The sequence below is a fragment of the Bombina bombina genome, chromosome 2 (genome assembly GCF_027579735.1).
Source record: "Bombina bombina isolate aBomBom1 chromosome 2, aBomBom1.pri, whole genome shotgun sequence".
Lineage (NCBI taxonomy): Eukaryota > Metazoa > Chordata > Amphibia > Anura > Bombinatoridae > Bombina > Bombina bombina.
Window position 1 is genome coordinate 556,141,235 of NC_069500.1, and position 19,294 is coordinate 556,160,528.

The window sequence follows — 19,294 nt, forward strand, 5'->3', positions numbered from 1 at the left end:
AACCAGCTGAGCAGAACAGCGCCACGTGTCTGAACAGCCACAAGACCGAACGAACCCGACAGGACCAGCCTGCACCTAGGGTCCTAACCGGCAAGTTGCATAAATTCTCCCTCACAAGGGAAAAAACAGATAACAGACATCTTTAACATAGGACTAACATGTCCAAAACAACTTCCAAAGAAGAAGTAACATTGAGAATTAATCCCAGAAGGTTCCCGAAGGAAACCAAAACAAATAAAAGACATCCCATCGGATATAAATAAAATATAAGGCAACCCGGAGGTTAACGCCCAAAAAGACACAGGCCTACCCACAGGACCAGCCAAACAGAGCCCTATCTTTCAAAAACTGGGAAAGATCTCAAACAAATGACAATCAGGAGATTACTTCATCCCCACATGTCTAATGAGGTGCACCATTCGAATTAGCAGACTGAAAATCCCCGTATCTAATAACGATAGGGTCATTCAATAACTGAAAAACGTGTCTGAGCAATACCCGAAGGCGCGCAATCCTGTAACGAAAGGCACAACACTCAGGGACAGTCACACCCACGGGAAACTGTAGAGGCCCTTCCCAATGTGGAAAGCCCGGGACAATAGGGCATGAGCACATTCTCAAAGAAACGTCTGGATTCTGCAGACAAACAATCGCCAACATTATGTGGAAGTGAAAACGTGCTGCAACCTTTGGGGATCCCACGCCACCCTGCATGGAGGAATCAGAAATTGGAAATGAGGACAGGACCCCCAGAAGCGGATGGCTCATCAGTCCCTTGATTCCCCGAGCCCGAGGAACCAGGCGAAATGGCATACGGAACAAGACATGTGTCAACGAGGCCAATCCGATTTGTCACCGGACACAGAATCTGAAATCAAAATAGTCTCGGTATCAGAATGCTCCGTAACTGAATCTGAAATGGGCACAGTCTCAGCATCAGAATCCTCCATAACTGGATAGAGGAAATATCAATATGGACTAAAGTATGAAAACAAAAACGGCACCTGACACCCACAATGGCTGGGGCACTCACCACCTCCTATGACCAGACCCCTGCAGACTCTAATATCTCCTTCGCCACATGGTCAGGAATGCGGAAACTGGGAACGGAACCACGCCCGAACACAAAGTGAACCGAATAGTAAAAAAAAGCGCGCCCAACCAAAAGGCTGTGTCACTTCCAAAGGCCTCAAAGTTCCAACCACGAGCCCATAAACATAACACATAAGCAAGTTGAATCACATAACTAACATGATTATAAACCCCCCTGTTCAATAACCCCCCTCAGGAAATATTAACCCTTGATTCCAAGATACTACAAGATACTCACTGAGACCCTTATGTTATAAGTTACACCCGCAAGGTGGTAGCCTCTCGGGAAACATTCACATTACAGTACATTGCGAATAAAGTAAAATGAAACGATCTTACCGTAATCTACTCCGTGGAACAGGAACACGGCCCTTCAAGTGTGATGGATAGTAGCATCGCCTCCGCCATGGACTCGAGAGAAGAATGCAGGCAGCAGAGCGAAGTTCAACAAGGCTGATTGCTTGAGGAGCTGTTAATATGAGTCAGGGTGGTTTCACAGAAATACTCTACCTGCATCTCCGGACTCTAACTTTCATCCAAGCCCTCACTGAGAGACTGACAATACTACTTAAAACTCCTGTCCCATGTCGAAGAGTACTACCCTCCATAAGATACAAAAAACAAAAATTTAAAAATTCTGACACGTCTCTACCAAACTCCTGGGACAAAAGGCAAAGAATGACTGGGGGATGAGGGGAGTGGGAGGAGTGTTTAAGCCTTTGGCTGGGTTGTCTTTGCCTCCTCCTGGTGGCCAGGTTCTTATTTCCCAAAAGTAATGAATGCAGCTGTGGACTCTTTCCATTTAAGAAGAAAACATGCTTTAAGAGAACAGTGGAAAGTATATTCAACAACTACAGTGATAAACTTTTGACTGGTAAGTGCTTTCACTTTTCTACACTCAAACTGTTAAAGGGACATGAAACTCAATTTTTTTCTTTCGTGATTCAGAAAGAGCATACAATTTTAATCAACTTTCCAATTTACTACTAATTGGTTTAATTCTCTTGATATCCTTTGTTGAAAAGTATATATAAATTGGTTCAGGAGCTGTTGATTTGTGGCTGCACATAGATGCCTTTTGCTATTGGCTTACCCATGTGCATTGCTAGTTCTTCAACAAAGGATACCTAAAGAATGAAGTAAATTAGATAATATAAGTAAATTGGAATGTTGTGTAAAATTGGATTTTCTATCTGAATCATGAAACAAACATTTTGGGTTTCCTGTCCCTATAAGTTTAAATAACACTAGTCAAAATTAAACTTTCATGATTCAGATAGAGCATGCAATTTTACGCAACTTTCTAATTTACTCCTATTAGAAATTTTTCTTTGTTCTCTTGGTATCTTTATTTGAAAAAGCAAGAATGTAAGTTTAGGAGCTGGCCCATTTTTAGTTCAGCACCTGGGTAGCCACCAATCAGCAAGCCCTACCCAGGTGCTGAATGAAACATGGGCTGCCTCCTACGCTTACATTCTTGCTTTTTTTAAATAAAGATCCCAAAAGAACAAAGAAAATTTGATAAATGGAGTAAATTAGAAAGTTGCTTAAAATTGTATGCTGTATCTGAATAATGAAAGTTTAATTTTAACTAGACTACAATTCAAATAATATTCAGATTCAGAGGTTGTGCTCAAAGTTAACTGGAGAGTCCGAGAGTTAAAGTGAATGAAACTTTCACGAATTAGTGCCCGTTTTTTAAAAATACTATTAAAAACAGGGGCACTTTCATTCATGAAAGTTTACATTGTACCGTATTTTTACAAATACTTACTTTTATCTTCAGCAAAGCCGGGCACTAATTCCTGAAAATGTACATTCATTTTAAGGGATTAATGTGCTTGGGGTTACAGTGGAGGTGAGTAGCTTTACGTAATTGCTGTAAGAAGGACCTTACGGATAGTTTTTATGTTCAACGTTAAAGGAGCAATTGAAACTGCATTATTAGTGCACCCTCACAAGTTCATTACAAAGAAGTCTTTGTATCCGCTGTATTTGCCATTGATATGACTAAAACTGCTTCAAATTAGTGAATGGTTTAAAAGGAAAATATAGTACAACAAAATAAAACAAAAACAATCAAAACAAAACATTTTATTGTAGATTTTTTTTTTTACAAACCTTCATAGAAGCAAATGATTGTGCAAAGCAAAAAGTAAAACAGTATAATTAAATAATTCAATAATAAAGTGTCTAGAAGTGATGGAATGCTGTAACCAATATCAATTCATGATGCTTACAATTATGACATTTTCATATGTAGGGTACATTTTTGAATATCCAAACAAATTAAGTGAACATTCTAATGTGCAAATTTAAGCCGCATTCTTGAAGTAAGCTAAAATAGATTTTTTCTCAAAATCCAGAGTAAAGGTTCTGGAAAAGCGTTTCTAATGTATTGGAATACTAGTGTCAAATTGCAGGGATATTGCTGTGGAGCAAATGCATTTAAAGAGCCTGCGATTACTGGGTTATCATGAGGTTTTTAAATAGGCCTGTATTTCACATGGGAATTCTGACTGACTTGCACAGACTCTCAGAATGTCTGTATTTTCTAATATTGTTTATCAAGTGATAGTAAATTCAAAAGATTTTTATAAAGCTGTAAAGCCGAAGAGCAACATAATAAGTTTATTATAGACATTTCCTCAAAAAATGTATATAAGTAGTTATTATAACTATGATAAGTATCATATAAGGTTATTATATATGTAACATGTTTTGAGGAAAATGACTACAACAGACTTAAAGGGAATGGAAGATAAACAAGGGGCGCCAACATAGTGTGAATCGTTAAAACAACAAATATAAAAGTGATGTGCAAAAAACTACTCACAAGGAAAGTGGCACCTAAATGAAGAAGGTGCGATAAAGCAGGCTGACATTCAAATTCCAGCAGTCAGTACGCTGGAGGTCTCACCCAGAGGACCAGTGGAATCCAGATGGGCGTCTAGAAAGTAGCACCCACGTTTTTTAGGGCCAATGGCCGGACCAGGTGAGCTGCAAGCTGATAGGTGTTCTCCTGCTGCACTCACGCCACCGAGACTTTTCTCCAAAACTGACAGTGTCAGTGTATGAAAGGTTCCGTGGTAAAAGTCCTGTTTCAAAAACAGTATTTATTTTGCAACACGTTTCTCAGTCTATTCCAGACCGTTTCATCAGGCATCGGTCTGGAATAGACTGAGAAACGCGTTGCAAAATAAATACTGTTTGTTTTATACCACGACCCGGTATTTTTGCTTCTTTCCACGATCCACTTGTTTTTGAAACAGGACTTTTACCACGGAACCTTTCATACACTGACACTGTCAGTTTTGGAGAAAAGTCTCGGTGGCGTGAGTGCAGCAGGAGAACACCTATCAGCTTGCAGCTCACCTGGTCCGGCCATTGGCCCTAAAAAACGTGGGTGCTACTTTCTAGACGCCTATCTGGATTCCACAGGTCCTCTGGGTGAGACCTCCAGCGTACTGACTGCTGGAATTTGAATGTCAGCCTGCTTTATCGCACCTTATTCATTTAAGGTGCCACTTTCCTTGTGAGTAGTTTTTTGCACATCACTTTTATATTTGTTGTTTTAACAATTCACACTATATTGGCGCTCCTTGTTTATCTTCCATTCTAGACACCCTGACCCATCGCACCGCGGGACACAAGAGGAGCACGCCAAACACCTGAACACATCACCGTTCACATATTAGGATTGGACACTTATTTTTTACATCACAGCATTTTTTGGGACATTGATAAGTACTTTTTATAGATTTTACTTATCGCCACAAATATCATTGGTTATCTGTGATATCTGATTATTTCAATGTATCACTAATATTATACACAAATTGTCCTGAGCACTTGTTTTGCTCACAATTTATTTTTGTCATTATTATTTATTTTTCACACATACCAAACACTGTGCTGTTTATATTTATATATGCATACAGGTACAAACCCAATCATAAAGTGTTAGGTCCTACTTTGATAACCTGTGTTCCAAGCGCATCCTCTTAGGTTTTTCCTCCTCAGGAATTTCTTTTTATAGACTTAAAGGGACATTAAACCCAAAATGTTTCTTTCATGATTCAGGTAGAGAATACAATTTTAAACAACATTCCAATTTACTTCTATTATCTAATTTGCTTCATTCTTTAGATATTGTTACAGAAGCATTAGTTATTTTGTTGTGAAGAGCTTATTTCTCAGCAGCAATGCCTGAACCAGCCAAGCCAGCGCCTAAGAAGGGCTCCAAGAAAACCGTAACAAGTATCATTTCATAAAGAGTTAACTTTTTTTCAGCTTTTAGAAACTATTTTCTAAATGCAAGTTTGCTGGCCTCAGCTCTAATTAAGTTTAGTGATAAAACATTCCCATTGTCTAATCACCTCCGGAGTCAGACTGCTAATTGATAAGATGGACTGCATTGTTTTTTTATGTGTAACTTGTTATCTGAAGTACTGTAATCCTATTGTGGCCTGTCAAAGGACATTGTCTCTCTATCTAAATGTGTGATGGGGGATTTTATGCTTCCCCCCCTGGGAGTGCCCTGTGTGCATGTAACCTCAATAAAAAGCAGGCTGGGCATCGCAGTCCTGAGTTCTTGGTTGACCCTCAATCGCAGCGTTGACTCGTTTTTGTGGGCAGAAGGGTATCCTAGCTGTACTACAGCTAAGGGGGATTATTCTACATTTGCGAGACTCATATAGAATACTATGGAAAGCAGCTTCTCCCCTCTTCAGCAATAGGGATGCAGGCTACTAAGCGGTCCATCTCTCAGCGAGACTAAGGGTAACCGTAACATTTGGCGGCAGCGGTGGGATTTTCCTGGATTTCCTAGGAGAGGTACAGAACGGATGGAGAGCGCTTACGAAAAATTGAAGCGTACAACCCTAAAGGATTTACTTGAAAGCAGAGGGGGGTACGCCAGCAACCGGCCGAGGAGAGAGCTGATCGCAGAATTGACCGAACTGGATCAGAGCTTCACAATGGCGGAAACACCGACCACGATTAGTGACGAAAAAACCAGGATTGTTCGGGAGAGGCTCTCACTGTACGGGCCGATCCCCTCCATGGAATTGGTACAGCAGTTGATGGCGGAAGCGGACGAGGATATACGAGAGACTCGAGCCCACGAACTCAACCTAGCAAACGCACACCGCAATGCTGAAGCCCCGCAGGTAATCATCCCTGTCGGAAATGCTGGGAGGCCCAAGATACCCTATGCGGCATTTCGACCCTTCCTAGAGAGCGAGACAGGGATTGATGAATATTTGGCAGACTTCGAAAGGCAATGTGCCCTGCACCAGATTCCCAACAGAGAGTGGCCCACGATATTGTCTGGGAAACTATCCAGGCGAGCCCTGGAAGCCTTTCGTACTCTGGGTGCTGAGGAAGTGACACAGTATGAGCTAGTTAAGGAGACACTGTTGCGACGGTACGCTGTAACTCCGGACACGTATCGCCGACAGTTTCGGGGCACGAAAAAGAAGCCTAACGATACCCATATGGAATGGGCGCACCGAATGCGGAGAGCGGCAAATCACTGGATGAGCGGAAGTAAAGCAGTGACTGGTGAGGAAATTTTACAATTGTTTCTCTTAGAACATTTTTATAATGGCATGGAACAGCAAGGGAAGGAATGGCTGCGAGACAGGCGGCCTTCTACCTTAGAAGAAGCAGCCAAATTGGCCGATGAACATTATGACTCCCGTCTTCACGAACCCACGAACTACCGAGCTCCAGCACGGGTCGAACCCAGAGAGGTTTACCGTGCACCCCCTCGTGCTGAATTCCGAGCCCCGGTGCCCGCAGGGCCCGCCCGACACTCAGGACCACCCAATAACAGCTCTGAGCGTCCCAGACCGACTTGCCACCGATGTAAGCAACCAGGGCATTTCATGGCTAGCTGCCCCCTTAATACGCACCAGACACCCAGGAATTACAATTACCCCTCTGGGTCATATCGTCCGGCCCAGACCCTCTGTGTTAACCAAGAGGCCCCTATGGAGGAATATTTGGGGCCGCTTCACGAGGCGGACCCTGTATATGCTGCCTCAGATAACCGCCAGCAGCATCGGCAGAAGGTATGGCTCGAGGGGCGATCTACCGAGGGATTGAGAGACACAGGGGCTACTATCACGCTGGTACAGAGTCATTTGGTGCCGGAGCACAAGCGATCCGGACAGACTGTGGCCGTTAGAGTGGCGGGGGGGATGTGTACAAAATTCCAAAAGCTAAAGTGCATCTTGATTGGGGAGCGGTAAAGGGGGCTGTGAACGTGAGCATAATGGATAATTTACCTGCCGAAGTACTACTGGGCAACGATTTGGGCCCCATGACTTCTGCCTATGCTCCAGTATGCAACAACGAGGCGGACCCAGTGACTACACGGGCCCAAACCCGGACAGAGCGAGAGCTTTCACCAGTGGGGGAGACACAGGTAAGACCTACCCCGACCTTGCCTGACATGTTAGGCCCCATACCCTGGGACACCCCAGATGCTTTCGAGACAGAGTCTAAGACTGACCCGACCTTACAAAAGTACCGGGAACGAGCAGAGACCGGAGAGGGCGGGGCAGATAACGAAACATTCTTATGGGAAAAAGGGAAACTATTCCGCTGGACAGAGAAAAGGGGACAGCGTAGGCGACAGCTGGTAGTGCCCCACAAATATCGTCAAGAAATCCTCAAGATAGGCCACGACATCCCCTTAGCAGGCCACCTAGCCGTAACCCGTACCCTACACCGCATTACTCACACGTTCTTTTGGCCAGGGGTACACGCTGACGTTAGAACTTACTGTAACACTTGCGATGTGTGTCAACGAGTAGGAAGGCGAGGCGATCACCCTAAAGACCATCTAGTAAATATGCCCATTGTAGAGGAACCCTTCAGCCGGGTTGCTATTGACCTAGTGGGACCACTGGCTACCCCTAGTCCCTCCGGTAAGCGCTACATTCTTACCGTAGTGGACTACGCTACCAGGTACCCAGAGGCTGTCGCCCTATCCAACATGCAAGCGGATACGGTAGCGAATGCACTAGTACAGGTGTTCTCCCGGGTAGGATTTCCAAAAGAAATCCTATCCAACGAGGCACCCAATTTACGGCTGAATTGACCCAACAACTCTGGCAGGTTTGCAAAATTAAGTCCCTCTTGAGCTCCCCATACCACCCCCAGACGAACGGGCTGTGTGAGAGGTTCAATGGGACCCTCAAGCAAATGCTCAAGACGTTCACTCAGGAATACCGAGACTGGGAACGCTTCCTGCTGCACCTCCTATTTGCTTATCGGGAGGTGCCCCAGGAAACGACAGGGTTCTCTCCCTTCGAGTTGCTCTACGGAAGAAAGGTACGGGGACCCCTAAACCTGATCCGGGAGCACTGGGAGGGAGAGATGGACACTGACGGTGTCCCCATTGTGCCATACGTGCTGGAACTCAGGGATCGAATGGAGCAATTAGCCAAATCCGTGCGGGCTAATCTCCAGTCGGCCCAGAGAAGACAGAAAGTATGGTACGATCGGGGGGCCCGAAAGAGAATCTTCACCATAGGACAAAAGGTGTTAGTACTTAAGCCGGTGAAGACAGACAAATTGCAGGCGTCCTGGCAGGGTCCCTACCAGATCGTAGAGAAAAGAGGAGACACCACTTATGTGATAGCTAGCTGCCACGACAACAATCTTAGAAAGACATTCCATGTAAACATGCTCAAGGAATATTTTGAGCGACCAGAGAACGTGACGGCCGTATGTTGTTCCCCTCAGGAAGACCCCGACAGTCTACCCATTCCAGACCTATTAGAAAAGAGTCTCCCCACAGGTATAGTGGCTCAGGTTCAGATAGGAGACCGACTTAGCCCCACTGAAAGGGAGCAGCTCAACCAACTCCTACAGTCCAAACACCTCACCTTCTCCCCGAAGCCAGGGTACACTACTTTAACCACCCACCAGGTAGATACTCCGGGACAAGCTCCCTTGCGCCAGGCTCCGTACCGAATCCCCGAAGCAGTTAGGACAGGAATGAAGAAGGAGATCAATGAGATGCTCCAACTCAGGGTAATTGAGCCCTCCGATAGTCCCTGGGCCTCCCCAGTTGTCTTGGTGCCCAAGAGGCTCAATGAAAAAACCGTGACGGACGCTTACCCTATGCCCAGGGTAGACGAGCTACTCGATCGTATAGCCAGGGGAAATTACCTGACCACTATTGACCTCTGCAAAGGTTACTGGCAGATTCCCCTGGCCCCGGAGGCTATCCCCAAGTCGGCATTCGACACCCCATTCGGCTTATATCAGTTTAGGGTAATGCCGTTTGGGATGAAGAATGCCCCAGCTACATTCCAGCGCTTGGTGGATAGGCTCCTGGATGGCTTCCAGAGTTTTGCTTGCGCCTACCTGGACGACATAGCGATCCACAGTGAGTCCTGGGAGGACCACTTAGCTCACGTAGGAATGGTTCTGGATCAGATCCGGGCTGCTGGCCTGACTCTGAAGCCAGAAAAATGCCACTTTGGGATGGCCGAGGTACAGTACCTGGGTCACCGGGTGGGGTGTGGAAAGCAGCGACCAGAGCCGGCCAAGATAGAAGCTATCACCAATTGGCCCACCCCCATCACTAAGACTCAGGTCCTAGCCTTCCTTGGCACGGCACTATAGACGGTTCGTACCAGACTACAGCACACTTGCCAAACCCCTGACTGACTTGACCAAGAAGAACTTACCTCGACAGGTCCTGTGGTCTCCCCACTGTGAAACGGCTTTCCAGGCTCTCAAAAATGCTCTAATTAACGCTCCTGTCTTGGCGGCCCCAGCCCTTAACAAACGTTTTATCGTCCATACAGATGCTTCCATGTTCGGGCTGGGAGCCGTCCTCAGCCAAGTAGGCGAAGATGGAGGGGAGCATCCAGTTGCCTACATCAGCCGGAAGCTCCTGCCCTGCGAAGTCAGCTATGCAGCGGTCGAAAAACATAATTTATGCTTACCTGATAAATTTATTTCTCTTGTAGTGTAGTCAGTCCACGGGTCATCCATTACTTATGGGATTATATCTCTCCCCAACAAGAAGTTGCAAGAGGATCACCCAAGCAGAGCTGCTATATAGCTCCTCCCCTCACATGTCATATCCAGTCATTCGACCGAAACAAGACGAGAAAGGAGAAACCATAGGGTGCAGTGGTGACTGGAGTTTAATTAAAATTTAGGTCTGCCTTAAAAGACAGGGCGGGCCGTGGACTGACTACACTACAAGAGAAATTTATCAGGTAAGCATAAATTATGTTTTCTCTTGTTAAGTGTAGTCAGTCCACGGGTCATCCATTACTTATGGGATACCAATACCAAAGCTAAAGTACACGGATGATGGGAGGGACAAGGCAGGAACTTTAAACGGAAGGAACCACTGCCTGAAGCACCTTTCTCCCAAAAATAGCCTCCGAAGAAGCAAAAGTGTCAAATTTGTAAAATTTTGAAAAAGTGTGAAGTGAAGACCAAGTTGCAGCCTTGCAAATCTGTTCAACAGAGGCCTCATTTTTAAAGGCCCAGGTGGAAGCCACAGCTCTAGTGGAATGAGCTGTAATTCTTTCAGGAGGCTGCTGTCCAGCAGTCTCATAGGCTAAACGTATTATGCTACGAAGCCAAAAGGAGAGAGAGGTAGCCGAAGCCTTTTGACCTCTCCTCTGTCCCGAGTAAACGACAAACAGGGAAGAAGTTTGACGAAAATCTTTAGTTGCCTGTAAATAGAACTTCAGGGCACGGACTACGTCCAGATTATGCAAAAGTCGTTCCTTCTTTGAAGAAGGGTTAGGACATAATGATGGAACAACAATCTCTTGATTGATATTCCTGTTAGAAACCACCTTAGGTAAAAACCCAGGTTTAGTACGCAGAACTACCTTGTCTGAATGGAAAATCAGATAAGGAGAATCACAGTGTAGGGCAGATAACTCAGAGACTCTTCAAGCCGAGGAAATAGCCATCAAAAACAGAACTTTCCAAGATAACAGCTTAATATCAATGGAATGGAGGGGTTCAAACGGAACACCTTGAAGAACTTTAAGAACTAAGTTTAAGCTCCACGGCGGAGCAACAGTCTTAAACACAGGCTTAATCCTAGCCAAAGCCTGACAAAAAGCCTGAACGTCTGGAACATCTGCCAGACGTTTGTGTAACAGAATAGACAGAGCAGAAATCTGTCCCTTTAATGAACTAGCAGATAAACTTTTTTCTAAACCCTCTTGTAGAAAGGACAAAATCCTAGGAATCCTAACTTTACTCCATGAGTAACTCTTGGATTCACACCAATATAAGTATTTACGCCATATTTTATGGTAAATTTTTCTGGTAACAGGTTTCCGAGCCTGTATTAAGGTATCAATAACTGACTCCGAGATGCCACGCTTTGATAGAATCAAGCGTTCAATCTCCATGCAGTCAGCCTCAGAGAAATTAGATCTGGATGGTTGAAAGGACCCTGAATTAGAAGGTCCTGTCTCAGAGGTAGAGACCATGGTGGACAGGACGACATGCCCACTAGATCTGCATACCAGGTCCTGCGTGGCCACGCAGGTGCTATCAGAATCACCGATGCTCTCTCCTGTTTGATCTTGGCAATCAGCCGAGGAAGCAGCGGAAATGGTGGAAACACATAAGCCATGTTGAAACCCCAAGGGGCTGCTAGAGCATCTATCAGCGCCGCTCCCGGGTCCCTGGACCTGGATCCATAGCAAGGAAGTTTGGCATTCTGTCGAGAAGCCATGAGATCCAGTTCCGGTTTGCCCCAACGATTAATTAGTTGAGCAAAGACCTCCGGATGAAGTTCCCACTCCCCCGGATGAAAAGTCTGACGACTTAGGAAGTCCACCTCCCAGTTCTCCACGCCTGGGATATAGATCGCCGACAGGTGGCAAGAGTTGGACTCTGCCCAGCGAATTATCTTTGATACTTCCAACATCGCTAGGGAACTCCTGGTTCCCCCTTGATGGTTGATGTAAGCCACAGTCGTGATATTGTCCGACTGAAATCTGATGAACCTCAGTGTTGCCAACTGAGGCCAAGCTAGAAGAGCATTGAATATCGCTCTTAATTCCAGAATATTTATTGGGAGGAGTTTCTCCTCCTGAGTCACCGATCCCTGAGCCTTCAGGGAGTTCCAGACTGCGCCCCAACCTAGAAGGCTGGCATCTGTTGTTACAATCGTCCAATCTGGCCTGCGAAAGGTCATCCCTTTGGACAGATGGAGTCGAGAAAGCCACCAAAGAAGAGAATCCCTGGTCTCTTGATCCAGATTTATTAGAGGGGACAAATCTGAGTAATCCCCATTCCACTGACTGAGCATGCATAATTGCAGCGGTCTGAGATGCAGGCGTGCAAATGGTACTATGTCCATTGCTGCTACCATTGAGCCGATTACTTCCATGCACTGGGCTACTGACGGGTGTGGAATGGAATGAAGGGGACGGCAAGCATTTAGAAGTTTTGATAACCTGGCCTCCGTCAGGTAAATTTTCATCTCTACAGAATCTATAAGAGTCCCTAAGAAGGGAACCCTTGTGAGTGGTAATAGAGAACTCTTTTCCACTTTCACCTTCCACCCATGCGACCTCAGAAATGCCAGAACTATCTCTGTATGAGACTTGGCAGTTTGAAAACTTGACGCTTGTATCAGAATGTCGTCTAGGTACGGAGCCACCGCTATGCCTCGCGGTCTTAGTACCACCAGAAGTGAGCCCAGAACCTTTGTAAAGATTCTTGGGGCCGTAGCTAATCCGAAGGGAAGAGCTACAAACTGGTAATGCCTGTTTAGGAAGGCAAATCTTAGATACCGATAATGATCCTTGTGAATCGGTATGTGAAGGTAGGCATCCTTTAAGTCCACTGTGGTCATGTACTGACCCTCTTGGATCATGGGTAGGATGGTTCGAATAGTTTCCATTTTGAATGATGGAACTCTTAGGAACTTGTTTAGGATCTTTAAGTCCAAGATTGGTCTGAAGGTTCCCTCTTTCTTGGGAACCACAAACAGATTTGAATAAAATCCTTGCCCTTGTTCCGACCGCGGAACTGGGTGGATCACCCCCATTAATAAGAGGTCTTGTACACAGCATAGAAACGCCTCTTTCTTTATTTGGTTTGCTGATAACCTTGAAAAATGAAATCTCTCTTGTGGAGGAGAAGCTTTGAAGTCCAGAAGATATCCCTGAGATATGATCTCCAACGCCCAGGGATCCTGGACATCTCTTGGCCAAGCTTGGGCAAAGAGAGAAAGTCTGCCCCCCACTAGATCCGTTTCCGGACAGGGGGCCCTTACTTCATGCTGTCTTAGGGGCAGCAGCAGGTTTTCTGGCCTGCTTGCCCTTGTTCCAAGACTGGTTGCCTTTCCAACCCTGTCTGTAACGAGTAGCAGTCCCGTCCTGTTTTGGGGCGGAGGAAGTTGATGCTGCTCCTGCCTTGAAATTACGAAAGGCACGAAAATTAGATTGTTTGGCCTTTGATTTGGCCCTGTCCTGAGGAAGGGAGTGACCCTTACCTCCAGTAATGTCAGCAATAATTTCTTTCAAGCCGGGCCCGAATAAGGTTTGCCCTTTGAAAGGAATATTAAGCAATTTAGATTTAGAAGTTACATCTGCTGACCAGGATTTAAGCCATAGCGCTCTGCGCGCCTGGATGGCGAATCCGGAGTTCTTAGCCGTTAGTTTGGTTAAATGCACCACGGCATCCGAAACAAATGCATTAGCTAGCTTAAGGGCTTTAAGCTTGTTCATAATCTCATCCAATGGAGCTGTGTGAATAGCCTCTTCCAGAGACTCAAACCAGAATGCCGCCGCAGCAGTGACGGGCGCAATGCATGCAAGGGGCTGTAATATAAAACCTTGTTGAACAAACATTTTCTTAAGGTAACCTTCTAATTTTTTATCCATTGGATCTGAGAAAGCACAACTATCCTCCACCGGGATAGTGGTACGCTTGGCTAAAGTAGAAACTGCTCCCTCCACCTTAGGGACCGTCTGCCATAAGTCTCGTGTGGTGGCGTCTATTGGGAACATTTTTCTAAATATCGGAGGAGGGGAAAAAGGCACACCGGGTCTATCCCACTCCTTGCTAATAATCTCTGTAAGCCTTTTAGGTATAGGAAAAACGTCAGTACACACCGGTACCGCATAGTATTTATCCAGCCTACATAATTTCTCTGGGATTGCCACCGTGTCACAATCATTCAGAGCCGCTAACACCTCCCCTAGCAATACACGGAGGTTCTCAAGCTTAAATTTAAAATTTGAAATTTCTGAATCCGGTCTCCCCGGATCAGATCGTCACCCACAGAATGAAGCTCTCCGTCCTCATGTTCTGCAAATTGTGACGCAGTATCGGACATGGCTCTCGTGTCATCGGCGCGCTCTGTCCTAAACCCAGAGCTATCGCGCTTGCCTCTTAACTCAGGCAAATTAGATAATACTTCTTTCATAACATTAGCCATATCATGCAAAGTGATTTGTAAGGGCCTTGATGTACTTGGCGCCACAATCTCACGCACCTCCTGAGCGGGAGGCGAAGGTACTGACACGTGAGGAGAGTTCGACGGCATAACTTCCCCCTCGATGTCTGGTGATAATTTCTTTACCGGTAAAGACTGACTTTTATTTAAAGTAACATCAATACAATTGGTACACAAATTTCTATTGGGCTCCACATTGGCTTTTAAACATAATGAACAAGTAGATTCATCTGCATCAGACATGTTTAACAGACTAGCAATGAAGGCTAGCAAGCTTGGAAAAAAAAAACTGTCTCAGTTGAAATAACAATGAACTAATTCAGTTATAGCCAACAATTTTAACAATAAATGTATGAATTTAGCAGAGGATTGCACCCACTAGCAAACGGATGATTAACCCCTCAATACCCACAACCGGATAATTCATTTTAGATTTAACGTTTTTCTCACAGTCAAACACACTGTCACAGGTCTGCTGTGACTGATTACCTCCCTCAAAATTGAATTTTGAAGACCCCTGAGCTCTCTGGAGACGTCCTGGATCAAGGAGGAAAAGGCAGGAAGACTGTGCTAGAATTTTATCTGCGCAACAAGGCGCTAAAAAAAGGCCCCTCCCACTCATATTACAACAGTGGGAGACCTGTTACAACGGTTTCTATGCAGAAATAAACGTTAGCCATGTGGAAAAAAATCATGCCCAAAAAGATTTATCAACAAAGTACCTCACAAAACGAATAACATGCCAGTAAACGTTTTAAAAACAACTTTTCCAGTGTTATGTAAAGTTATCACTAAGCCTGCTACCAGTCGCTTCTACTGCAGTTAAGGCTTATACATTTATTTCAGTATTAACAGTATTTTCTCAGTCACATTCTAGTCCCTAGAAAATAACTCAACTGTGCATACATTTAACAGCCTGATACCAGTCGCTACTACTGCATTAAAGGCTGTACTTACATCATATGGGTAACAGCAATGTTTTCTTAGTCAATTCCATTCCTAGAAAATATTATACTGCACATACCTCATTTGCGGAGGACCCCGCATGCTATTCCCCTTTCTGAAGTTACCCCTCCTCAGAATGCGCGAGAACAGCCAGTGGATCTTAGTTACGTCTGCTAAGATCATAGAAAACGCAGGCAGATCTTCTTCTTCTAAATACTGCCTGAGAGAAAAAACAGCACACTCCGGTGCCATTTTAAAATAACAAACTTTTGATTGAAGAATTAAGTAAAAAACTCCTGTCTCCTCTCACAACCTCCTTTGTTGAGACTTGCAAGAGAATGACTGGTTATGACATGTGAGGGGAGGAGCTATATAGCAGCTCTGCTTGGGTGATCCTCTTGCAACTTCCTGTTGGGGAGAGATATAATCCCATAAGTAATGGATGACCCGTGGACTGACTACACTTAACAAGAGAAAGGAGTGTTTGGCTTTGGTGTGGGCATTAAAGAAATTGACTCCCTATTTATATGGGCAGGAGTTCACTCTGGTCACCGACCATAACCCGTTGGTGTGGCTGAACCGGGTCTCTGGAGATAACGGCAGGCTATTACGTTTATCGTTGCAACCCTTCAATTTCACCATTACTTACAGACCTGGGAAACAGAATGGCAACGCCAACGGGTTGTCCAGACAAACCGACCTCAGCCCCGCATAACCAGCAGTCTGGACAGCCTTAGTCTGCCCCGAAAAGGGGTCAGACCGTGTCTGCCAGAGTGTTCCACAGAAAGGGAGCACTGTTACAGAAGCATTAGTTATTTTGTTGTGAAGAGCTTATTTCCCAGCAGCAATGCCTGAACCAGCCAAGCCAGCGCCTAAGAAGGGCTCCAAGAAAACCGTAACAAGTATCATTTCATAAAGAGTTAACTTTTTTTCAGGTTTTAGAAACTATTTTCTAAATACAAGTTTGCTGGCCTCAGCTCTAATTAAGTTTAGTGATAAAACATTCCCATTGTCTAATCACCTCCGGAGTCAGACTGCTAATTGATAAGATGGACTGCATTGTTTTTTTATGTGTAACTTGTTATCTGAAGTACTGTAATCCTATTGTGGCCTGTCAAAGGACATTGTCTCTCTATCTAAATGTGTGATGGGGGATTTTATGCTTCCCCCCCCTGGGAGTGCCCTGTGTGCATGTAACCTCAATAAAAAGCAGGCTGGGCATCCCAGTCCTGAGTTCTTGGTTGACCCTCAATCGCAGCGTTGACTCGTTTTTGTGGGCAGAAGGGTATCCTAGCTGTACTACAGCTAAGGGGGATTATTCTACATTTGCGAGACTCATATAGAATACTATGGAAAGCAGCTTCTCCCCTCTTCAGCAATAGGGATCCAGGCTACTAAGCGGTCCATCTCTCAGCGAGACTAAGGGTAACCGTAACAGATATCATTTGCTGAAGAAATAACAATGCACATGGGTGAGCCAATCACGAGGCATCTATGTGCAGTCACCAATCAGCAACTATTAAGCATATTTAGATATGCTTTTCAGCAAAGGATATCAAGAGAATGGAGCAAAATAGATCATAGAAGTAAATTAGAAAATTGTTTAAAATGGCATGCAATTTCTAAATAATGAAAGAAAAAATTTGGGTTTCATGTCCCTTTAAAGGAAAAGTTAACTATCACGCTCCGCTATTCAGATTTAAAAAATAAACATAAAATTAGTGTAAGTTTAAGTCAACATTTTTCTAACATCATTATTATTAAACCTAAAAATTACCTTTTACAACGCTCGGTTCTATCGCCGTAACTCTGCCTTGCTATAAAAAAAAAATTGTTTTTGAATGACCAATACTTTGTAAAGCATTTTGATTGGTCCCCCGCTGGCGTCCCAACAGACTAGATAAAGGCCTACAATGCTATATACGCATGCGTGTCTTATTTATTTTTCGGCCGCAACATATGCGCGTTCATAAGACACGTATGCGCATTTTCGGCTAGTCTTTGATGTTATGTTAGCTTGTAATGTTGGATCTGGATAATTTGCAGAGAATAAAAGATCTATCACTGCTACGATACACAATAATGAATCTACTGATTCATTCTTTCAATGTGTATCACAGCAGCGATGTTTTCTGTGCATATGCAATGGACTACGCCTCACCAGAACGCGCAGGATTGTACACGTAAAAGCGGGTAGGACCGGTCTTACGTGTAAAGGAGATAAAACAGGAAATGATCGGGTGGGCGGAGGAACCACGGAAAAAGGTATAAGATTTACCATATAAATAACTACTAAATTTTTTTTTTTTTTTTAAAGTTAGCGACTAGACTAATCTATTGGACATTAATGGATGGCATTAATGTGGAGGCTCCAAGTTTACTTTCACTTTAAAACATTGCTCTTCAGCTAAACTATTATGTAAAAAAAATATTTTGACTTAGCAGCAGGAGTGTGTAAAAGAAGACCATCTCTGGGGTAAATTTATTCAGAAACCTTTTATTTATTTATTTTTTTTTAAAGAAAAAGAAACCTGAAAAAACATTTCTGTGATTACAGCTGTAATACCAAATGGCCCATACTATCTTATGCCCCTTTAAAGGGACATTATACACTCATTTTTTCTCTGCATATATGTTTTGTAGATGATCCATTTATATAGCCCATAAAGTTTTATTTTAAAAAAAAATGTATAGTTTTGCTTATTTTTAAATAACATTGCTCTGATTGTTTTTAGGAGAATACCGTCAGCTACCTTCTCCAGCTTGCTCCTGTTTGTGTAAATGGTCTTTTCATATGCAAAAGAAGGGGGAGGGGGGTCTTATTTCCCACTTGCAGTGGGCTTTCCAACTACCTTTTCAACAGAGCTAAACTGAAAGCTTCTAAGTAAGTCTTTATACAGTTTTATACTGGATTTTTATATCAGTATCTGGGCATCTTGTTCTTTATAGTAGTGTCTATTACATGCAGTTATATGAAAATGAGTGTATACTGTCCCTTTAACTCTGAAATTGTTCACAACACTGATATTCAAATCTACCTGTCTTTACCCATTTTAATGTAAATTAATTAAAAAATCATAAAGTCTTCTATTATGTTAAAAGGTTTTATGAAACAGACAAATTCACTTAATTCAGTATAATTAAAGGTTTGCAATATGAGTTAATCATTACTCTGACATTTATTTTCAGAATGTTCTAAAGCAGAAGCTGGCATTAAAGCTTGATGGCTATAGTGAACCAATAGACAAAGTTATTTCATGTGATCATGACATCAGTTACTAGCTCCCAGAAGCTCATAATAATAGCCTCTAGAAAACCTCTTTAGTGTAAGGCATATTATTTCTTAAGAGGGAGAAGAATAGCACCAAATAGTATCTTGTAGACTGCTACCCATTTGCAAAATGGTCATCTTCATTTATAAATCAATCTTTAAAACCTAAACCAGCCTATTAAACAAAAGTCCTATGAATGTACTACAGTTTGTACATATTACAGCACGTAATCCCTACCTGCTTTTTGCTGGTGCTGGTGTTGGACTGTAGAAGGGCAGCATGATTTGCTACTTTCCGCAGGATAGCTAGGTAACTGAAATACAGGTCCTTCACTTTTTCACCATGTTTATTTACCTACAAAATACATGGCATTTATTTATTTTTGACCCAACTACAAGACTGTAAAAGCTATATACAAATATATAAACACATGAATTAAATACATTAAAAGTTCCAGTGATTATATGTAGAAAAGTAGTAATTGGAAGAAAAAATGTCCTTCATC

At 43.7% G+C, this 19,294-nt stretch overlaps 1 protein-coding gene across 1 annotated transcript in view; it reads right to left on the reverse strand.

The window, feature by feature from the left end:
* ERCC6L2 (ERCC excision repair 6 like 2) overlaps positions 1-19,294 on the reverse strand; it is a 433,149-nt gene that overhangs the window by 277,550 nt on the left and 136,305 nt on the right. The window contains 1 exon segment of the mRNA XM_053702417.1: positions 19,027-19,143. Within this exon segment, the coding sequence (XP_053558392.1) occupies positions 19,027-19,143 (117 nt within the window).